At 39.1% G+C, this 24,737-nt stretch overlaps 1 protein-coding gene across 30 annotated transcripts in view; it reads left to right on the forward strand.

Moving 5' to 3' along the window:
• Nrxn3 (neurexin 3) overlaps positions 1-24,737 on the forward strand; it is a 1,525,607-nt gene that overhangs the window by 429,691 nt on the left and 1,071,179 nt on the right. For 17 of the 30 annotated variants that reach the window (XR_004518321.1, XM_033766720.1, XM_019204317.2 and 14 more), the window contains 2 exons: positions 3,928-4,229; positions 9,880-10,041. Coding sequence is in view for 28 of the 30 variants with exons in the window: in XM_033766720.1 (XP_033622611.1) it covers positions 3,928-4,229; positions 9,880-10,041 (464 nt within the window). In the remaining 2 variants the exon portion in view is untranslated. Of the gene's footprint in view, positions 1-3,927; positions 4,230-8,047; positions 8,093-9,879; positions 10,042-24,737 lie in introns of all 30 variants that reach the window. The other 13 variants (XR_004518320.1, XM_033766713.1, XM_033766714.1 and 10 more) reach the window with 2 other exon arrangements.

Genomic DNA, 24,737 nt, shown 5'->3' on the forward strand with positions numbered 1-24,737 from the left:
TATATATTTATATCAGTACTTCCTTCAGTTAGGAAGCTTTTTGAAAGAAAAGTACTTGTATACGTATACAAGCTGAATTAAAACCTAGAGTTATAAATATCTAGATTGTATCTAGTGTTTAATCAATTGGATGTTTACAAATAATAGGTAAATGATTTGTTGTCATAGAGTTGATCTCTGCATTGCATGCAGTGAGAATATTTTTAGCACTTATGCAATTGATTGTAAACTTTGGGGTGATATAATTTAAATGGATCTAAACAGTCCATTAGCTACGTCAGTGCCTTATCTCTTGCCAAGCTGTAGTTTTATGCTAAGCTGTTGTGTACTGTGTTACATAATCCCCTGCATTCATTTTCTCCACCTATTTAGCTTGAATACATACAAGGTGACTGCATTGTCTCTTCAACATCCTTCTCAGTGTAAACACCATGGATAGAAAACGGATTTGAGGCACTATTACCTTTTTCTAACAGGCTTCTGAGAATTGAATGGGCTTAGAAATGTGTTTGTCACTATCTGGTTTTCTCCTTTTGGTTATGTTGACTGTCAACCCAGTATGGTTTTCAAGGTGATAAGAAGGTCCTTGAGCTTTAGCTCCTGGAAGGAAATTAAGATGGTTTGGGGTCTTAGGAGAAAAATATTGTCAGCTGTGAGAGTACACGCAAAAATGATTTCTGCAAGGTTCTTCTTTCTCCTTCTTAGCCCTTTATTTGCTCTTGGCCAGACTGGGCCATGTATTGCCAGGCCTCTCCTTCCTGCAACAGTCACAGGAAGGTATTTTATGAATTAAAAATGAAATAAGCTTGCTTATCTAAAATAGGTTTCCAAGAGGACCTTTCAGTTGTCTATTGTTAGTTAATGGACAAGCAATGGGAGAAGATATCTTGGCAGTTGGGGTGATGCTGTGCTTGGTTACCTCCTCTGGCTGAGGGAAGAGGTAAACTGAGGAAATACATCATTGAATGTAGACTGGGAGGGCTGTAAACTGTTGTTGCAGCTTTTGTCAGATACTTGCAAAGGAAGGCACTTGACTCTATAAAATTTTCTTGGTATATTTGCCTGGTGATTAGCATAAATATGCATGTGATTTGCCTAGGCATTTTCTTTTTCACATTGGTATTATACCTTATTTATTTATTGTGATATTCTCCTTTCTATTCCAATGTAAAATTTCCCCTATGGCCTTCCACGTAAAATATTCTTTTATTTTAAATATACCCAGATTCCACAGGGGAAAGGGAAACGTTTCTTTGGGTGAGCATGTATAATTTACATACAGGAAGAGAGGTCTGTCTCTGGATCCATGTATCCAAGCTTTAGGATAGTTTGTAAGTTCATGGATCTGTGGAATCATTCACAGCCTTGGAGATGCAGTGGGATATGTGGAATATACCAAGTGGCCAAAGAGAAAGATAACCAGTATTTAGAGCAAAGTTTGAAGGTACTTTAAGTCCAGATTACTGCCAACTAACTGTGTTGTTTTGGGCAACTCACTTGTTCCTTGTCATCAGTTTCTTCCTTAATAAAATAAAGGCATTAAATTAAGCAATGCCTAAAAGTCCCTTGTAGCTCTAAGATTTATTATTTTAACAGACCCTTCCTCTAATTACATGAAAAACATTAATTAACGCATAGCACATTAAGTAATATTCTGGTACCTTGCTCCTCTGTGTCAAGGCCTCCTCCTTTGAGAGGTACTCATTGATGAATGTATGCTTCTCCTTAAAGGTGCTGCTTTCCTTGTTTATTTATCTCAGTTCAGTGAGCATGCAAGGTGTAACTCAGATCCTATAGAAGATGCCCATTTGTATACCACATGCAGTACCAAGGTCACACACAGTAGTTGTCTCTGTGCATGTCCATGTCTGTAGGAAAAGAGCTTTGCTGTGATAAATGCATTTGATTTGTCATCTTCGGCTTTAGACCTGAGTCACCTCCAGGTCTGTTGTCCAGTTGTGTTTTAACAAAGCCATTTCTTCATAAATGAGAGGAGACATCATGACAATAGACAGTGCACTCGAGGACTGGATAGATATAATTCAAACTCGCAGACAGCGTTGAATTTTTGCGGGTTTATTTTTGATAAAATGCATCCGACGTGAGCTTTGTTCTGAGTTGTCCTTTGCCCTCATGTATGTATAAGCTGTAGTGCCATCATTTATAGGGGGATTGATCCCTTTGCTTACCCCAGTGTGTTTATAAACAGAAATGTGCAGGTAGAAGCGTTCCACTGAAACCTTCTGAAACATGTGGAAGAAACTTGAAATTTCTTCTTTAGCTCTCTGGGGTATGAAACTGAGGTTCATGTTTTAATGGTATCTTAATGCTAGAATTAATTGAACAATATGTAGTAAGTAGTTATATCTTTCCATAAAAAGAGTGACTCCTCAGTAATTCTTACTTTGTGATGAAAAAAAATACATTTGACTTTACTTAAGTAATGTATGTAGGGCTGTGATGGTTGATAGGGATCTCACTTTAGGTGAACTCAGTGTTTTTATTAAAAAGACTGGAATGTAAGTCTGGCAAGGAAAATAGAGGTCTTTCAGTTTTACTTTTCAGCCCCCGGTCTTCAGAGGGAAAGTACATATCTATATTTGCAATGTTGCTAATTTTCTTTCATTAATGAAATGCTTTTCAATACCTTTTGACCAACCCTGATAAAAAGTAGGATACTCTGAAGTATTCTGACAAGAAGATAGTTGGAAGTGCACATGCTGTGTGTCAAAATTATAAATCAGATCCACAAAGGATTAACTATATCCTATTATCTTACTTTGACAAATAGACCTGTAAAACTACCTGCAAGGACAGGTTCAAGAATTTTTTGATACCTTGGAGTTTTACACTTGGAAAGAGTAGTCCAGAGAGAACCAGCCACCTTCTGGTCCTTAGCCTGTGGCTTGTCCCCCTTCTCTTCCCAACTTTGGCTCTTTCCTATATCACAAGGAGTCTAGTATAAATGCATGTGAATTTTCCAGCCCACAAGACCAAACATAGTCTCCATGGTTCTCCTCATATCTTAAAGAATGGAAACTGACACCATGGTTTGTCTTCAGAAAGATTCATCATGAGGAAAGACCTATGCAAACAGTATGGAGCTCTTTGTGTGTGGAATTATATCATCACAGTGTTTGGAATATGTTTATGAGAGAGATTATGGGCTCTATATTATGCCACCTTGGCTCTGGGAACTCTGTTTTGGGGGCAGGGCAGGGCCCTGGGGAGGTCCAACCAGAGCCATGTAAAAAGAGACCCATTACTCCAGAGCAGAAGAGCCTTTGCCTTGAGTCTAAGGGTGGTATAGCTGTCATGTCAAAGCTTATCACCAGATTTCATTTTTATTTCCCTTGCCTGCTTGATCACTTTCTCAGGTCCAACCTCTTACTTACTAACTCAGCCACATTTCCCTGGGCCTAGGACTATATCATGGAAACCAAAGTTAGCTGGGTTATTGATGAATAAAAATCAGAGCCAAATTTTTCAGGGTAATTGATTTTTAGTTATTGGTCAATAAAAGGTACCTAGAGCTAAAGAGTCTTTTTATCACAACAGTTAATTAATCATTCTAAACCATTTCTTCAACAAGCATTTAAAGCTATCAGTGAAGCAAAAGCAATGTAAGCCTCACATGGCCTTTTGTATGACACGTCTTTCTAGGATTTTCTCTGAGTGGACTTGAAGGGAAGGAAGCAGCAAGCTTGTTTGCACCATCTAGTTTGTCTTCTCCAGTGTGGACACGTGGTTTCTCCATAGTCCCCTCCTCTGATGCTTTCCCTGGTATTAGATAGAAGCTGGAGGAAGTGTGTAGTTGGTACCAGCACAAGGACAGGGGCAGTGCCCTCGGGAATTCTCTTTGTTGTTTGCATAAATCTGACCCTTGCCAGTCAAATTTTGACTGTTTTCCTCTTTTATCCCCTTCAGCTCGAGAGGACAATGTGGCAACCTTCCGTGGCTCGGAGTACCTGTGCTATGACCTGTCTCAGAACCCGATCCAGAGCAGCAGTGATGAAATCACCCTGTCCTTCAAGACCTGGCAGCGCAATGGGCTCATCCTGCACACGGGCAAGTCGGCTGACTATGTCAACCTGGCTCTGAAGGATGGTGCGGTCTCCTTGGTCATTAACCTGGGGTCCGGGGCCTTTGAGGCCATTGTGGAGCCAGTGAATGGAAAGTTCAATGACAACGCCTGGCATGATGTCAAAGTGACACGCAACCTCCGGCAGGTAATGGCTGAGGGGAGAGAGAGCCTAGGAGGCTCGTGCTAGGTAGAAAGTGTGTGAAGCAGGTGACCTGTGAGGTGGAGAGGGGGGCCAATGTGGGTTCTGCTATGTCGAAGTCTGATTTTCTCCCAGCTTTTGCAGTTTCACAAGGAAAATCATGAAACGATGTTTCTACACATACTTCAGTTCTCCATTTATATTTGTTTTTAAGAAAAATAATCAGCTATATAGATAATAACCATGATAAGTATTTTCATCCCTTTTATTCTGCTTTCCTTTTATCATTTTCTTAATTACATTTGAATCTTATAGTATTGCTGTTAAATTCAATTAGGGACCACATTTTGTTTCTGCAACTTGATGGATTTTTCTCATTCTTTGAATATATGTTTTTCTTTTTAATTAAGTTAGCCATTGCCATGATGTCATAATTTTCCCTCAAGAAAAAGAAAATGTCCTTTTTTTTTTTTTTTGCCTCCTTTTAATTTACCATCCCTCCCCAACTTTTTTCCTACTACTGTTATGTTAACCTCTAGCCTTTAATCAGCTGGGATCTTTCTGATCTCCTCTGTTTCTCTGTTCCTTGATGCGGTGGCCCCACCTTATTACCACCCTGTCTCTACCTCCAAGACTCTTCAGTTGACTGGGAGGCCTGGAAAATGAAAGGACTCAAATAAAAATGTCATCTTTGGAGCAGCTTTCCTGAGTCTGTCCGTGTTTGAGAACTCCCATCGCTTGCCGATTCTAAGCAGGCAACTCCGTCAGGTGATAACATTTCTGGAAGCCCAAGCCAAGTCAGGTTGTTTGCAATTCCATAACTGCTACTGCTGCTGTCCCTTATCAGAACATATCAGCATACGAAAAGCATTTCCTGTAGAAGTCAAGGTCTGTGCTGACACTGCCATGTTGCTACTTTCATTTGGTTTTTCTTATGAATTTGTTATGAAACCCAGATGGATAGCATTCATTCTTTATCAATCGGAAAACACTATGCAAATTTCCAGGAAGTGCACATTGAATTTGCTCCTGTAGTAGGCTGATTTAATGCCTTCTCACGTAAATAGGTGTTTGTGTATATTTTCTGTTTGATAAACATGTGACTCCTTAGTAACGCTTAACAAATGGCATATCCTGGCGTACACTGGAAACACACCGTAGTCAAAATATTCATTTCCACACCTAAGTATGTCACAGGAGCCACCTGGCTGGGAGATTCCATTTTATCTGTGGTGAAGCTGACAGACAACACAAGACTTATAGTCTCCAAGCATCTGAACACGTGAATTTGACTTTTGGGGGTGGTCATTGTTTTATGTTTTCCCTCCAAGGCCAAGGAATCCTGTGGCTGATGATTTATTTCGTCATCTCCAGCCATAGTTACCCAGAAAAGAACTTTTCATTGTCAAGAGAACCCAAGTCAAATTCCCATTTGCTGACAAGAAGGACTTTCTAGTCTGAGCTACAGAGACTGGACCAAAATTTAAATGAGATCTCTGTAAGTTTTGTTTACTAGGTACAAAGTAATTCCCTTTAGGCATTTGGTTAGTGGGAAAGAGACTCTTGGTGTTCTGGAAAATAGTATCAGGTCAAGATTCTCACTAGTTTGATTCTCTAACTGTCTTAACCTGCACACTTTCTAGCCATTCTAATGACTCTAATCTGCTTGAGAGAAGCATGCTTTTGTTCCTATTAAAAATACTTTTAAAAATGGTATTGAGCCCCCCCAAAAGTCCATTTAACTGGATAGGACAAATCAAACTGTAATCCAAATACTAGTTGTGATGTTTTAGTGAGAGTAATTTGAGGAAAAACACCCTGGAGCTTTTTGTTTTGTTCCAAGTTCTAAGGCCCAACTCTTCTCTGTGCCCTTGGACAAGCCACTTAACCTCACTACATCAGAGTTTCCATTTGTGAAATGCTGATTACAATCCTCCCCAGCCATGTCTGGTGGCTAAATATGCAAAGCACCTTATGTTCCAGAAGGATTATGAGCTCATCCATGGTCTGGGTGCTAGACTTGCTGTGACGTGCAAATGATTTGCAGGCTGAGCATTCTGTCCCAAAGGTGACTGCTTCTGTCCGATGCCAAGAATGCAGCTAATCAGAGCTCTCTGTTTTAGCAAGGCTCCAAAGATCCTATGCAATTGGGTATTTTGTGGCAGAGAGAGCATTAATCTCATAAGAAAAAGTATCCCTAAAATTGGACCTCATAGCAATCCTGACTGAATTTTGCATCCAATGCAATTTCTTGAAAAAAAAAAGGGGGGAAATCTCCAAAAAGCATAGTAATTTTGCAAATGAAATCCTTTCAGTGCTGAGTAATCTAAGGCTATCATTTGCCCATTAAAAATATTTATAACATCTTTTTTGAGTTCCCTAGGTTACATTTGAGTGAAAAGCCCCCACCTATTCAGTAAACTAACAGCTTCATAAATATTTGGTAATAGGCTTATGGCAGCTTCATCTGCTGTTTTAGTGAGGCTCAATGCTGCCTTGGCCAAAAATTCATCTAAGGAAATTTTACCTGGAGTCTCCTGGAGTATTCATTCCCACATGGGGTGAACTCTTCCTCATTTTTTCCTTCGTGGTCAGCAATTCATGGTTTTGTCTTTAAACCAAGTTAGAGCCAAGCACAAGAGTTTCTCGGAGGCTTCAGACTGTAAGAAGGAATATGGGCCATCTACCTCTGTTCCAAACCACAGCTGGGATTAGAGGCCAAGGTGGTGAGGTATTTGAGTGTGTGCTAGGGCCAGGGCTTGTCCTTTCCTTTGCATCAGTTCAAAGTCACACCCATCACATTAATTGCTTTACCTCTGGGTACCACTTTTGTTAAACCACAAGCAGAAGACTACTGCAGTGTCTTCCAACTGTCCGGCCGCCCCCCTCAGGGTATTTTGGCAGTTTAGCATTTGAAATCATCAAGGAGGTTGATTGTTCTCACCCTCTTCAACCTGCCATTCTTCCTGCTTTCTATACAAGAAGTTGCTTAAGAGCTTGAAAAGCATCTTTAAAAGGAATAGGGTGAGATTCCAACAAGAAACACCGTTGCCAAACAAACGAAATAATAATCTGATTGGATAATTAGGAAGACTAACTTTTTTTCATGTATTTTAATGATGACACAGTTATTCTAAACTGAGAGTAAGGAAAAAGGGAGACTATTCCCCTGTGGCTGCACCGATGCACAAAAATCAAGGGGGTCCTGGATTTTTGAATTACAGATGGAATCTTAAGAGTATGCTGTAAAATGCTGTATGTTGTAGCCTTTGCTTTATAATGTGTATATTTTTTCTAAGAGAATGTCATTGTGGTCCATTCACATAGTGAACTTCAGATTTTAAAAATATACATATTTCAGTTCTGTTTATCTCCATATGGAATGGTAAACTTTGATGGTCTTTTCTTTCAGAACAGTTTGTGTTAGAGGGTGGGAAGGGTACGTGGGCAGTTTTCATTTGAAAGAGCCCATGGGAAGTAAGTATGATGCTAATCCTCACTTTGTGAGGTGAGGTCTGAATGGTATTTGGAAGGAGTGGGCAGTTTCAATGGCCGGTGGACAGCAGTAGCCCTCTCCCTGGCTGTGCTCCAGTGGCCAGGTGTTTCCATAGAGTCCTGCTCTCATTGTCTTCCCCCACTCTCTCTTTCTGTGTTGGGTACCTTTTTTTTGAAAAACTAACACAAGATCATTCATGCAATGTGTCATTTTACTAACCGACTAATGTACTAACACCCTAACGACTCATCTTTGTTTTTAGTTTTTTTAATTAACAATCGTTCTGTTCACAATTTTTAATTTCCTTTCTTCCCCCTTCTCCGCAAAGCACTCAGGCATCGGACACGCTATGGTAAACAAACTACATTGTCTGGTAGATATCATTCTTATTGTCTCTTTTTTTGGGTTTGCCGTGTGTTGCCCCCCTTTTCCTACCCAAATCCCCCTTTTATCCTCTTTACACTTATTTCTTCTCCTTTTCCAATTTTTTTTGTTAAATTAAATGCAAGAATTTTTTTCTTTAAAAAAATAGAAGGGTATGTACCTGTCCTGGAAATGATATTTGATCAAGTTTGATGGGGTTAGTTTTTTTCCCCTCCAGTTTTAATTTTTCCTTTAAAGTTTTTTTTAAAGAATTTCTTCCTTTAGTTTAATTTTTGTTTTGTTCTGTTTTCTTATTTTTCAACTTTGAAATTAGACTAGACTCAAAAGAGATTTCTAGTGAGCACTTTTCTTCTCTCTCTGTGTCTGCCACTCCCTTCTCTTTTCCTCCTTTCTACTCCTTAATCCCTTCTCTCTTTCCTTTTGTGTGGCCATGGCTGCCACAGGTGATCTGGGGAGGAAAGTACTCTACTTCCTGTGCTCTTCCTTTCCTTTCTTTGTCCTTATTCCCCCACCATGACCAAAGGGAGCTCCACCACCTGTGTTCTCCATACAAACTCTGCATGGCATGGTCCTGTCTTGTGGAATTCCCATTGGCATCTGAATTTGTTCCCTCATTTTCCTCCTCACTACTAACAACTTCAAAACCATCAACCCAGTTCCACTTTCTTCTATTTTTTTTCCCAATCTTCATCTCCTCTCATTCTTCATGTATTTTGGGGTTGGGTTTGGACTTTTTCTTTTCTTTTTTTTTTTTTAAGTGGGGGAGGTGGCAGGCATGGGAAAGATTATCCTTAATTTTGAGAGATTTTTTACTCCCACTTCCATCTTATGTTTTGATTTGCTCAATGCATGTATGTGTGGAGCAGATTTTGATTACTTTGTTTCTCCTCACCCTTTCCCACATCCCCACTTATTTTCTTCTACCTTCTCTCTTGGCTCTAGATAATTTTTGCATGGGTGTGTCAGTGTATGGTGTGTGCATGCTGAGGTGCCATCTTTTCCCTCTTCCCTCTGCTCCTATCATGAATGTTGGGTGTATGGGTGCTACTTCATTCCTGTGGGCATTATTATTATTTTAGTTACCATGCCTCATCATTTCTTTCTTTCTGTTAAAGTTGCCTTTTTGGTTGGGGTCATTTCTTCTGTTGGTGCTGGGGATGGCAGCCAAGGGAGGGCAGGGGTTGGTGTTGGGGGTAGTCCATGCATGTATCATTCTTAACATATCAAAATAGAGAACTTCCTTTCCTTCCCCAAATGCATGTTTCTCAGGATGGTATAAGCCAAAAAAGAAACAAATAAAAAAGAAAAGAAAAAAAGGCAAAAAAAAAAAATCAATAACCAAAGACCAACCCCTAACAAACCCCATTGTCAAATGTCTCCTTTGCTGTTTCTCATCACCACCATAAATAACAATCATATAAGAAATAAAAAGTCATTTTAGCAGTCAACTGAAACAAGTGATATCGTCTGAGGATGGTTCCATTTTCTAGCCTGACTGAGTAAAGAGTGCAATGGGTAGAACAAGATGTTCGGCGTGGCAGTTCTAATAAACATACGTACAGATCTGCAGGGGTGCTGTCGGCTTGGGGCTCAGGGAGGCAGACCAGAAAATGGAACTTGGCTGCACTTACCTAACTCAAACCAAATTAGACAGAGTGCCTCACCAAAACCTTAATGAAACTGATGTCATAAGTAGGGGAAGCCACCGAATTTTGATAGGACTCCAAGGTCATTGCTGGGATTTTTTTTTTTTTTGTCCCTATGTCCCACCACCAGGTGACAATCTCTGTGGATGGCATTCTTACCACGACGGGATACACTCAAGAGGACTACACCATGCTGGGCTCAGATGACTTCTTCTACGTGGGAGGAAGCCCAAGTACAGCTGATTTACCAGGTTCCCCTGTGAGCAACAACTTCATGGGCTGCCTGAAAGAGGTAAGGTTCACACAACCCCACTCTATGCATCTGTCCCTGGATCTATTGTATGACATGTGAAATGAGAGTAGAAAAGTCCTTGGACTTGGAATCATATGTCCTCTTTTGATCCTAGCTTAAGTTGGTTGAGTGATCTTGGTTTTGTCTCTTAAATACTACATGCCTCTGTCTCCTCATGTAACTAATGAAAAAAAATCTTAAATGTAATAGCATATATGAACACATATTAGATGCATGTGAAATTGACTTTGTGCTTTGCGCTTGGAAAATAGAGACACTCTAGCTAAAAGTGGCTCAAGTTGTGATTGTGTACCTTGTCTAAAATATAACATATGTATTATTTTACCCTTGCCGGGCTTGGCATTACCAAGAGTCTCATTATTTGAGATGAAGGAAAATTCTCAGAATATAACATTCAGGCTCAGAAGACTGGCTTTTCTTTCTTTTTTTTCTTCTTCCCTGCAAGCTAGTAGTTGTAGCTATGAGAAAGCAGTGGGGCTTTGCCATTACTCATTTATTACTATTGTAGTTGATGTGTTGAGACCTCTGTCTGAGAGCAAAGCAGCTTCAGTCAAGTGTGAGTTCAATCTCTGAGGTCAATTGTTGAGGCAAAAAGAATCAGACTTGATTTGGCAGAGTTCTTTCAGAACACTATGTCATCAAAGCAGGACACTGTACATCTTGTTTAATCTGAGCTAAGTTTGATTGCCTAAGATATCAATACCATTTCCCCAGGGAAGTTCCTTGGGAAGCTAACAGTGTTCCTTCTTATAGATAAAAAGTCCCTTGTGACATTTTATGTGTCTCCTCTCAGGGCATACGTTTTATTCTTATTATGGATACTTGAAGTGTGTTGAACAGTAGACATATATGAGGTGGTACTGACTGCACATGCATTCATTTCTGCTGCTGGTCTGAGTCACATCAAGACAGGCATTGCTTGTGTTATGCCTGACACATAGTAGTTGCACAGTGAGAATGTACTGACTGGGCCAATTTATCAAATAACTATTGGGTACCTTTTAATGTGCGTGCACACACACATGCACACACACTTGTCCACACACACACATGCTCACACACACACACACATACACATATGCACGCGTGCACACACTTTCATACTGCCCAGCTAGATAATAGAAAGATTTAAAAGTCCATCCAAGGATCACTATCAGATGACATAAAATTTAAATACAGTTCTGAAAAATAGCATCAGTATTAGAAATAAGTGATTATTAGAAATGGTGATTAAATTTGGTGGCTCTTTTCAAGCCAGACTTTATAGTCTAGGAAGAAAGATGAGATCTGTAAGTGAATAATTACAATGTAGGACACCATGAGTTCAATGCCACAAATGAAACACTCTGAGTGGAGGAAACAGATAAATTTTAGGTGGTAGTCAGTTTTAGAGAAGAGCTGACATTTGAGCTGAGCCTTGTTGCAATAAACCACGTGCAAACTGGGGGGAAGGGGTAGAAAGCAGAGATATAACAAAGGAGGGAAAAATCCAATTATAGCTTTGCATTGTTCTTAGTCAGAAGGACAAATTAAGAGGGGAATCCAAAGAGAGCTTGCCCTTCTTTGTTGGATATTACCCTGGCTTCTGCTGGCTTCAGGGATTCCTCTGTTATGTCTGAAGGAATTACGGTAGGCATTGAAAATTTCTTCCCTGGGATTTCCTCTTATTTCGATAGAATAAAGGCATAAACATCTCATTGTCTAAAGAACCTTGACAGCTCTTAAATATTGTTAAATCATGCTGCCTTGGAATTGCAGTCTCATCAGAAAAAGACTGCAGCATTCCCATTACCAAGGGGTGGCTGAGAAATGAATGAAGCATCGCTTGGGGTAAACTGATCGTCACGCTTGTAGTACAGCAGCCCTGAGGATATTATTTCCTGAGGGGTGGTGATCTAGGGTGGCCTTTAGGGATGGATTTTTCCCTACATACAGTTATACTGAAATATGTATCAATTATATATTTTGAGACATGGGAGCAATTTCTCAGCCACAAATCTTTCATCTATTAATCAGGAAGGGTGTCCCTGAATACTTTGAAAGAAGTATCAGGAAAACATGAAGATGTCTCTGATAATTTTATCCATCTGGAACCTGTACTAAGTACAGTCTAAACACACACACACACACACACACACACACACACACACAGCCCAGGTAGAGAATAGAAAGCTTCTAAAGTGTCAAAGAGTCGCAGTTAGGTGATGTAAAAGTAAAGGTGGTTCTGAAAAATAGTGGCAGTAATAGAAATAACTATACTTAGTGATAATTCCCATGTCTTAGAAGCGGAACTAATCTGCATATAAATTCCAACCAAGTTAGCAAAAGGAATGTCCAAAACATAGAGGGAAATGCTGGGAAATGAGAATTGTAATAAACTCTGCCCTCCTCTCTGCTCCGTAGACAGCACGGTGGTCTTCCTAAGGGAATGGGAGGCCTTCTCACTTGCCTGGGTGCTTGAACACACAACATTGGATATCGTGAAATACTGGAATATTTTTCCCCATTTTATCATTACAGTTTACTGACCTGTTAGCAAGGATGAAGGATTCTCTTGTTCTTGGTATCTGACAAATTAGTAGACAAGAAGGGGTCCCCCTATATTGGGATTTAACTCCTGGATACAGCCCACATGCACACTTGGACAATTTAACCTCACTCCAGTTGTTGTTCAGTGCTGCCTTTGTTCCTCATTTCCCTGACTTTTCCTATTTTCTCTTTCCTGTCATGGCTTTAAATTTTCCTAAGAAGAGCTGGGTGCTTTTAAGTGCCATTTTCATCAGAGTAGGAGCATGGTGAAAGGATGATGGGATTTCTTTCCCAGAGTGGTGGATACTCCTTTGCCTGTGGAACAAAAGCGTTTTACCTTTGGAACTGTAGTTACTTTACTCCTATAAGATATGTTCCAGCTCTTCTTTTGAGCTAAAGTAACTGTGCCTTTCACCTGTATTCGTGCCTCCTAACTTGGCGTCCCTGTAAGAACTACAACAGAGTGCAAGTTGTCACCAAATGATTGTGGTTCCATGCACTCTTTCTAAACTTAATTATCACAAAGTCAGCATCTTGTTACTCTTCCTGTTTTCCTTTTTCATCTGTTGTCCTTTTGTTCTTATGTCCCAGCCCTTTCAATGGTCCTTGGCCCCTAGATTACTCTCAATAAATATTTGATGAGTGCAATAATGTGTGTGTAAATTAATAAATATTTTTCTTAGATAACCACTCTTAGGCACTATTGATCACTTGCCTTACTGGGAATGACTAAAGAACATCTTGATATTACAATAGTGGATGGTTTCAAGAATCCCCCAGACATTTGACTTAAGGAAAATAGTACATAAAGGGCCTCAGCAAAGCTAAGAGGAATGGATTGGAGCCTCCTCTAGAAAAACAGGATGGAAAAAGGCATTAAGGGAGGCATCATAGAATAATGAAGAGAATCCTGAGTTTAAAACCAGAAAATCTGGTTAGGACTATTAGCTTTATCACTGGCTGTATGGACAGGAATAAGCTATTGATTTTTAAAAATTGAGTTTATTGGTACTTTTTAAGTATACAATGCAGTTACATTCATCATTGGGATCTTGGACCTTTACATGACAGATCTTGGTTCTCATTTTTCCCCTTGTCCCTGCCCTCCTTCATCGTCTCCACCCTCCCCTATTTATACTATTGATGTTTTTATAAATTTCATTTTTCTGCCTAGGACATGGACATCATAAGATTGCTGTTGCATTCTTTTAAGGACAAATGAAAGAATGCACATAAACCAAACAGTGTTATATAATGGTGTCTTGCTATAGTAATTGTTACAGATTATATAATATGCTTTATAAAATAATTTGTGAACATAAATGAATATATATTAGCACATGAATATCTAAATTTCTCATATTAGCAAACCATTGTCATGGGAAAAAAGCTGAGGTTTGCTGTACTAAAATTATCTCATGCTTGCTGGACTATCTAGGGCCATACACCTTTCATTCTTCTCTGTTCCTTCCACTCATCTTCACTTCTTACTTTGGGCATTATTGCTTCCATAGAGCCTTCCCTGACCCTCTGAATATAGTAGGTCATTTTCCTCAGCAGCTCTGTTGCGATGAGGTATGTTTCATTTTGTACATTAATTACTTTTTATTGGAACTTCATGCATATATCTGTCTCTTTCACTACTATTAGGTCCTTTAAAGCAAGAACTATATCTGATTCAATTTTGTATTTTGGTCCTTAGCATGCTGCAGATTTTCCAATTTTTATCATGTGAAGGCAAGGATGAGAGCACATTTTGGTATCTAGGTGAGAATTCCAGAGCACAAACTGTAAGGTAGAGGATTTTGCAGATCTACCTGCAAAGTTAGGTGGCAGCCAAGTTGTAGAGGGATGTATGGAATACTACACCATTGGGTTCTATCCTCTTGGTAATGGGGAGCCATTAAAGGATCTTAAACAGCAGATTGACATTGTCAGATCAGCCTTTTGTCCATTGGACCTTAATTCCTTGTGGACTGAAGTTGATCCATCTACTTCTTCCTCGGTTTATTTTTTTGGTCTGGGAAATTGAAGAGCAGGGATAGAAATAGTGGTCCATCAGCTTCAGCAACAGACAGGAAGCATACTGTTCTGAACCTTAAAATTTATACAGAAAAGCATTTCCTTCTGACTACAATTTCAGTGTCACCAAACCCTCCCTGTCAGGACACATATTCCTCCATCTTTGGCATTATGGAAATATTGTTTTTGGACAAAGCGCAAAATATCAGAGGAAGATGAAGGTAAGAGCTGAGTTGCATTAATAGTAACTCCATCAGACAGAATACCTGTCAGGACATGGGAGCTTCCTCAAGCCCACACAGTATCTTCTTGGTTCTTTCTGCATTTTTCTCTATTCTTTTCAATCTGCTCCCCCCCACCCCTCATGTGTTTGTCCATGAGGAGTCCATGTGTTGCCAGAGAACTCTGGGACCAATTGGCCCATCTCGGCCCGCTTTTCTTATAATATCTCTAATAGGGAAGAAGGAAAATCAGGAGAAATCAGGAGAATGGAACATATATTTAAAGGAAAGGGGATTGGGTAGATCATCATTGTGCCTGTTATATTTCACATCCCTGCATGATTATTATCCATTTAAAACTGAATAGGGTTTTGCAGCCAGAGATAGTCTCTGAACAGATGATTAATGGATTAATCTGTAATAACTTTACATTTTATGGAACCCAGATAGGAGTCTACATCTGGTGAGCCAAGCTATTTAAGGCTGTGTTAATTCTGTTAATTGCTATATGTTTATTTGAATTGCTGGCACCTGCGGGCTTTGGGATAATGTGTTTGTTATTGTTGAAATTATTTTTGATATACTCATTTTATGTTATCCTATCTCACGGTTTTTGTTTCTGTCTCTTATACCATCCCTTGATTTCTCTCCTGGGTTTCATTTTGCATTGACCTCCAGCTTTTTCACTCACTGTTCATTTTTCCTCCTCTCTTCCCCTTTCCCTCGATTCATTGCTTTGCAAACTCAGTGTGGGTACCTTTTCTGATTTCTCAGGTAACATCCAATGCCTCTGTCTGTAAGCAGGTCAATTGAGGTCATGACACTGAGGCCTCAGCATATCTTTTTATCCCTGCAGTGAGAACACTCTGAAGGTCAAGGGTGAGCAAAGAGCCAGTGAGGGCCAGGGTGACAGGATGGTGAGCTTTAGAGACACAGCCCTGGTTTGAGTCCCACCTAGTCTCAACCCTTACCATCTGCCTGATGTTAGCAAGCCATTGGATGGCTATGAGCCTCAGATTGTTCATCTGTAAAGGTAACTTAGTTTTAACATTTTTATGCAGGGATCTACTAAGAATTATAAAAATGAAGTTGCTTCATAAAATATAAAACACTCTACACATGTTAAATGCAGTTATCATTTATACATTTTATTATTTATTAATTGAAACAGAATCTATTTGTTCTGGCTAAGGAACCACTTAGTCTTCTTTGATGTTTCTGTAGTTTAAAAATTGCATTAGTTAGAAGAGTCCAGTACAGTTTAATAAAAGAACAAATGGGAATGCACACAGATCCCAGGAGCAGCAGTGTGGTTCAGACCAGAGCAACTACAGGCAGATCCCAGCCAGGGATCCATCCCAACCCCAGAGTCACAGGCACACCCACCCAGCCAAGGGACCATCTGTAAAAGAGCTGAACAAGTGCATAAGCTTCAGTCAGAGGCTCGCCCCTGTACTCTCTCTGGCAGAGACTCTAGCCAGAAGCCTGCTCAGACAACAGGAACTGAGGAGCAGAGCCCCCAGCCAAAGGCCCTCTCAGACAACAGGTACATATAGGTTCCAGTAAAAGGCACATCTAGATACCATCCCAAGTGTTTTCAGGACCCAGCCAGAAGCCTGCCAAGACAGTAGGTAAGCTTAGGGATTCAGAAGCCCACAGTTCTGAACCCGGGAATTGGTGTACTGGTGAGCAGCAGAGAAAAGGCCTCTTGGTCGCTTATGGAGAATTGAAGACCACTGGGTGAGCAAAAAGTTGCTTCAACAAAGGCACAGCAAGCAGCATCTGTTGAAATGAGAAGACAAGGAAACAAGTACCAAAACCAGACTTGCAGATCACCTAAGGCAAGCCCAAATGGAAACAAGATGGAACAGTCTGATACTCATTTACCTGGACTCCCTAAACTGGCAACTAAAGAAGATATGGAAAACATGAAATTAGAAATAATTTTTCAGATAACAGCAGCGATTGTGCCCATAGTGCAAGACATGATTAATAAATCTAGAGTGGACACAGACAAAAAAAAAAATAGAGGTGCTGAGGAACATGATGGAATCCCAAGTAGGAAACAAATGAAATCCATAAAACAGATGAAAACAGATTTCCAGGAGATTAAAAACTCCATTGAAAGTTTATGAATCAGAATGAGCCAATGAGAAGACAGAATTTCAGATATGAAAGAATTGTGATTAGTGATCAGGAAAAGAAAAATTTCTTAAAAATGTAAGGGACCATGAGAAATAAATCCAACAGCTGCTAGATGATACAAAGAAGAATAATATAAGACTGATCAGAGTCAATGAAGAAACAGGAGAGAGTACAGAAAACATAAAAAGCTATTCCCAGATGTAATGGCAGAAAACTTCGCAAGTAGGGGAGAAAAACTTGACATACAGGTAAATGAGGTATACAGGACTCCAACTAGCTGTGACCAAAAAATATCTACACATAGGTATATAGTAGTTAAGATTCCAGAAACCCAATAGAAGAACAAAATTCTACAAGCAGTTAGAGAAAAGAAACAAATCATATACCCAGGAAAAGCCTATCAGAATCAATGCAGACTTCTCAACACAAACCTGAAGGCAGGAAGAGCATGGAGTGATGTATTTCAAGGCCTAAAGGAAAGCAGCATCCAACCCACACTGATGTACCCTGCAAAACTATCTTTCAAAAAATTTTCTTTTCCCATTGTTTATTGATACATTTAAAGCAAACAATACAGTTACATTTATCATTGGGATCTTGTTCCTTTACTTTATGATATGTCTTGGTTCTTATTTTTCCCCATAACCCTAAACTCCCTTCACCCCTTCACTCTTCCATATCTTTCAAAACTGATGGAAAAATAAGATATTTTCATTACAGAGAGCACCTCAGGAACTTCATGAATACCAAACTAGAACTCCAAAAAATTTTAAACAATGTCCTAGAAAAAGACAACAAGGATCACAACCCTAGGAAGCCCAGCAGAATGAATCCATTGGGCATGACAAGAAATTAAATACAAAAGGGGATAATCCAACAACAACAACAACAAAAGTCATGACAAGGATAAGTTAATATATTTCAGTTATAACCATCAATGTTAATGGTCTCAATTCACCAATCAAAAGAAATGGACTGAAAGAATGAGTCAAGAAGCAAAATCCTTCAGTATGCTACATACAAGAAACACAATTAATTCAAAAAGAAACTCATTGACTGAAAGGTAAAGGGTGGAAAACAATACTGCATGTGATAGGAACCCCCTGAAAAACAAAACAATAATAGTTATGCTCTTTGAAGATCAAGTGGATTTCAAATCAACACTGATTAATAGAGACAAAGAAGGACACTACATCCTTGTAAAGGGAACAATCCAAGAGAAGAGATGACAATCGTAAATATATATGCACCAAAGACTACTGTGCTCAACTATATAAAACAAATATGGACATGAAAAATCAAACAAGCACTAACACAAGAGTAGTAGGGGAACATCAATTCCCCACTTTCAGAAATAGATAGGTCAACTATACAGAAAATGAACGACAAAATACTAGAACTCAATCAAACTCTTGAACAAATGAACTTAGCAGGTGTTTACAGAGATTTTCAGCTCACAAAATCAGAATACACATTCTTCTCAGCTACACATGAGTCATTCTCCAAAATGGACCACATACGCACTCATAGAACATGTCTAAGTAAGTGCAAAGGAACTGAAGTGATCCCCTGTATATTATCAGACCATAGTGCAATGAAATTGGAGATGAATGGCAAAAGAAACTGCATGAATTTCATAAACACATGGAAATTGAACAACACACTTTTGAATAACCATTGGGTAACAGAGGAAATTAAAGAAGAAATCAGACAGTTCCTACAATTAAATGACAATGACATTACAACATATCAGAATCTATTGGACACAATGAAAGCAGTCTTATGAGGGAAATTCATAGCAATGAATATTCATATTAGGAAAACAGAGTGAGCTCAGTTACACCACCTGCTGCTGAACTTCAAACTTCTAGAAAAAGAAGAACAGGATAAACCCAAAGCTCACACAAGGGAGGAAATTATTAAGATCAGAGCAGAAATCAATGTAATAGAAACTAAGAGAATGATGCAAAAAATCAGCGAAGCCAAGAGTTGGTTCTTTTTTTTTTTTTTTTTTTTTCTGGTACCAGGGATCAAACTCCAGCCCTTGCACTTTTGATGCAGGCAGTGAAACCACTGAACCAAACCCTCAGCCCAAGAGTTTGTTCTTTGAAAGAATAAACAAAGTTGACAAATGCTTAGCCAACCTCATAAAAAAGAAAGAAAGAAAAGACCCAAATCCAGGCTATTAGGAATGAAAAGGATGAAATTGACAGTGACCTAACAGAAATCCAGAGGATCATCAGTACCTATTTCCAGAACCTTTTACACCAATAAGATTAAAAATACAGAAAAAATTGACAGATCCCTAGATTCATATGAATTACCAAAGTTGAAAGAAGATGACATAAAAATTCTTAGCAGCCCATATCAACCAATGAAATTGAAAACATAATAAAAATGTACCAACTAAGAAAGGCCTGGTCCCTGATGGCTTCACTGCTGGATTCTACAAGACATTTTGAGAGGAACTACTGACACTATTGTTTAAACTCACCACTGAAATTGAAATGGAAGCAATACTCCCAAATTAATTCCTGGAAGCAAGCATCACCTTGATCCCCAATGTAGAGAAAGACCCGACTGAAAAAGAAAACTCTAGGCCAATCTCTAATGAACATAGTTGCAAAAATCCTTAATAAGATACTGGCAAATAGAATGCAGAAATCATCAAGAAGATCATACACCTGACCAAGAGGGATTCATCCCAGAAATGCAGGGATAGTTCAACATACGCAAATCAATAAATATATTACATTATATTAATAGAACCAAGGACAAAAACCATATGATCAACTCAATAAATGCAGAAAAAGCATTCTACAAAATCCAACACACATCCACGATGAAAACACTGCAGAAAATTGAAATAGACAGTCTTGACCTCAATCTGATAAAAGCTATCTATGAAATATCAACAGCCAGTATCATACTAAATGGTCAAAAACTGAAATCCTTCACACTAAAATGAGGAACAAGACAAGGATGTCTACCATCACCACTCCTGTTCAATATAATTTTGGAAACATTAGCCACAGCAATTAGACAAGAGAAAGAAATAAAAGGAATAAAGATAGGAAATGAAAAAGCCAAGCTGTCATTATTATAGATGACATGATACTCTATATAGAAGACCCCAAGAACTCCAACAAAAGTCTTCTAGACTTAATAACCAAATTCAGTGAAATAGCTAGACACAAGGTCAACACACAAAAGTCAATAACTTTTCTGTACATGAAAAACAGACTCACTGAGAGAGAAATGGGGCAATCAGTTCCTTCAAAATAGCATCCAAAAAATTGAAATACCTAGCAATCAACCTGACAAAAGAAATCAAAGACCTCTATGCTGAAAACTATAGCACTCTGAAAAAAGAGATTGAAGAGGTTATCAGAAAATGGAAAGACATCCCTTGCTCCTAGGTAGAAAGAGTCAACATAGTGAAAAGTGGTCATATTTCCAAAACTTCTATGTGGATTCAATGCAATCCCAATTGAAACCCCAGCGGCACACTTCACAGACCTTGAGAAAACAATCCAAAAATTCATTTGAAACAAGAAGAGACCTAGAACAGCAAAAGCAATTCAAAGCAATAAAGACAAGGCAGAGAGTATCACAATCCCCAGCTTAAAACTGTGCTATAAAGCTACTGTGATAAAAACAGCATGGTACTGGGAAAGAAGCAGGCCCAAGGATCAGTGGAACAGATTAGAAGATGCAGAAACAACTCCAGACTCACTAAGTCACCCCATCTTCGACAAAGGAGCCAAACACCCTCACTGGAGGAAAGATAGACTCTAATAAATGGTGCTGGAAAAACTGGGTTTCAACTTGCCAAAGATTAAAACTAGACCTCTAGCGGTGAAGCTGCAGGATAAAAGGAACACTTTTTCTCTGTTGGTGGGAGTGTTAAATCAGATACTGGCCATAACAAATGTTAAAAATAATTTTAAGTAAACAGGGGTGGAGCTGGGCATGGTGGCTCGTGCCTGTAATCCCAGCACTCGGGAGGCTGATGCAGGAGGATCACTGTGCATTCAAGACCAGCCTGGGCTACATAGTGAGTTCCAGGACAGTCTCAACTACATAGTGAGACCCTGTCTCCATCAAACAAACAAATAATAAATATAAAATAAAATATACAGGGGTAGAGAGGAAGGAGAAATAAAAGGAAATGATATGTGTTATGTACATGTACCAATTCCCCACAATGAATGTAATCATTATGTACTGTAAATATCTACTGATCAAAAATTTTGATTAAAAATATAAATACACACAAAAAAACTAGACCTCTATCTCTCACCATTCACTAAACTAAAATTGAAATGGATTAAAGATCTAAATATTAAAACAGAAACACTGAACAGGCTTTAAGAGAGGTTAGGTAGAAATCTTGAAGACATTGGTGTAGGAAACGATTTTATGAACAGAACCTCAGTTGCCCATGAACTAGCAAAAGCAATCAAAAAGTGGGATCGCTTCTTACTAAAATACTTCTGCATGGTAAGAGAAACCAAAAACAGAGTGAAGAGACAACCCATAATGTGGGAAAAATTTTTTTACTGGCAGTTTCTCAGAAAAATGTCTCTATCTAGAATATATAAAGAATTACAAAAAAAATCAGACCTCCCAAATTTAAAGACCTAATCCAAAAATGGGCATCTGAAATGAACAGATACCTTTCAGACAAAAGTAGAAATAGCAAATGAGCATGTGAAAACAGGTTTAACATCACTGGTCATTGGAGAGATACAAATGAAAACAACACGGAGATCCCACCTCACCCCAGAGAGAATGGCTGCTGTCGTGAAATCAACCATGACAAATGCTGGCGGGGCTGTGGGGAAAGAGGAAGCCTGCTCCACTGCTGGTGGGAGTGCAGACCGGTGCAGCCACTGTGGAAATCAGTACGGAGATACCTCAAAGAGTTACGATTGGAAGTCCCATTTGACCCAGCCATTCCCCTGCTGGGTATTTTCCCAAAAGAATTAAAAGAATCATACTACAGCAATATGTGCACACCCATGTTCATAGCGGCACCACATGTAATAGCTAAAACTTGGAAGCAGCCCAATTGCCCATCAATGGGATATGGGAAATGTGGTTTTCTAATAAAATGGAGTACTACTCAGCCATAAAAATGAGAAACTAGAGACATTGATAGCTTAATGGATGCACATGAAGGTGATACTCTTAAGTGAAGTAAATAGGACAGACATCTTAATACTGAATAGTTTCTCTGGTGTGAGAAACTGAAAGTGTAAATAAGGACTAAAATGCATAATAGATTATGTGAAATAGGAAGAAAAAGGACAAAGGGGAAGGGGAAACGGGAGGGTAAAGGAACAAAGGGAATGGAATTAACATGATAAAATGGAAAAAATGGAAACAAAGTCTTTGTAGAAAGGGAGGGAGGGAGGGGTTGAAGAGAGGGCAGGGATGTGGGGGAAAAATAAGAACCAAGATTGATTATGCAAAGGTACAAATTTCCAACAGTGAATGTCATTATATTGTATACCTTAAATGTACCAATAAAATTAATAAAGATAAAAAATAAAAAGAGTGAATGGGAGCCTAGCTATGAGGCTCAGTTTTAATGTTAATGCAACCTCTCTAGATATCCATGTCTTAATCTGTAAAAGGAAGAAAGCAATCACTTTCAAGCCAAATGCACAGGACTGTAGAGAACTTGCAAATGTATGTACAAGTATATGCTCATTATAATTTGGAGAGCAAAGTAGGTTTTATTCCTGTTAGGAAAATGCGCAGAAATCAATATATGGCTGGGTATTATGAATGTCTTGACAGGAAGAAAGAAATAATATGAAAAGGAGACCAAGTTGGACAACATTTGAGCAAGGTAAATTGAAGTGGAACCTGAATCAGAGACATAGGGAATGAATGTGACAGAAGAAGAAAAGAGAAAGAATCAGGATGCAGTGGTACATGACTGTAATCCCAGTACTTGGGAGGCTGAGACAGAGGAATCTTGAATTCAAGGATACCCTCCACTGTGTGGTTAACACCCCGCCTCAAATTTTTAAAAAAGGAGAAATTACATCTCACAGAGCTACATACTGGGTTGCTTTGAGTTGAATTATACTTCCTTAAAATTCATAAGTTGAAGTTCTAACCATTAGTATGGGAGTGTATTTACTACTAGTATTTTTACAAGTGGAAAAATCAGGACACAGTCACAACCAGAGGCAAGACCATGTGAAGACAGGCAAAAGACAGCCGACAGCAAGGCCAGAACAGAGACTTCAAAGGAAACTAACCCACCTGGCGCCTTGGTCTTGGACTTCTCATCTCCTGGAGAATGAAAAAATAAATTTCTCTCATTCAAGTCTCCAGTCTGTGGTTCTTTGTTACGATAGCTCTAGCAAACTAACAATGTACGTCGGTTGGCCATAAACTAGAGCCACTTTTGTGCATTAAAAAAAGCATTAAAAAATCACACACTGATAAGGAATTGTGATTCAAGTTAAGATCTGGAAGGGTGAATGGAAATGGGCAGGAGAAAGAAGGGGAGAGAGAGAGGGAGAGAGGGAGGGAGGGAAAGATAGGGAGAGAGGGAAGATATGGAGGGTAGAGGGCCCTGATCTACTGGAGGTTTGCGATGTGTCTGAGGTTTATTCCGCAAAGAGTCAGAAAGGTGGCTGTGCAAATAATGGTACCTGTGGGGCTGTGAATAGTATCAGGTGTGCTGAAGCTAGAATGATATCTGCTAGTACAGTACCATGACAAATAGAAAAAAGATTCTTCAGGTAATGCCCAAGTAAAATTATTGAGCAGGGATTGATGCTTATAACCAATGGGTTGGAAAAAGTAGATGCGACAAACACTTTTGTCAACCTGGTGTTCTTTCTCCCTTCTTAATATAAATATTTGTTGATTTTTGTTTACCCTCATTCTAAATCTAAAGATTCAGGGGCAATTGTTTGAAGCATGGTTCTACTGGTGAGTCTGAGATCTTGGGCTTTGAGATGTTTGAATTTCTGTTTTCTTGACCATGGTGTTTTGTTCACAGATGGGCTCCTACCCCAGTTTAGAACAGTGACACACAGACTCAGCTCTTTGGTGTATGTCTTGTAGGGAGATATCTCTTATTACTTTTGGACCAGAAGTTGTGGTCGTAGTCAACTGGGCTATGGCCACCATCTTGCTACCACATAGACCAAAATGAAGCCAGTATAGAAAAAAAGCAGAATGAAAAGAAGAGGGAGAAACTAGGTGTTGGGGACATTTAGAAATTCCTGGGTTAGATATTCTTTAATTATACTACCACTGAATTTCCAGTCATGAATGAGTGAATCTCTTCTGACTAAACCAGCTTGGTCTCTGTTATTTGTCACTACAACACAGAGCCTTTTGTGATTTAATGGAAATGCACATGCTCTTACTTTACTTCTGTTTTGTCTGGCAAGAAGGTGGATCTTTAGAGAGGAAAAGATAATGATAGAAAATATTTAAGTCTTTCTTGTTTTTGGTACTGGGGATTGAACTCTGGACCTTATACTTGCGAGGCAGGTGGCAGAACCACTGAGCTAAGTCCCTGGCCAGATAGAAAATATTTAATATTGGAGCACCTTAGAAAGCTAATTGCTCTGTATTAATTTACATTTTTTGTCTTAGAGGAATAATATTTCATGATACAGAGGCGCCTTGTAAATAAGGCTTTTGAGGAATGGTTATTCCGTAGAACAGAGATGGAAAAGGTAGATAATGGTAGCTATGGACTTATGAGCTTAATTGGAA

The sequence above is a fragment of the Fukomys damarensis genome, unplaced genomic scaffold (genome assembly GCF_012274545.1).
Source record: "Fukomys damarensis isolate Sample0158 unplaced genomic scaffold, DMR_v1.0_HiC HiC_scaffold_21, whole genome shotgun sequence".
In the NCBI taxonomy this organism is placed as follows: Eukaryota; Metazoa; Chordata; class Mammalia; order Rodentia; family Bathyergidae; genus Fukomys; species Fukomys damarensis.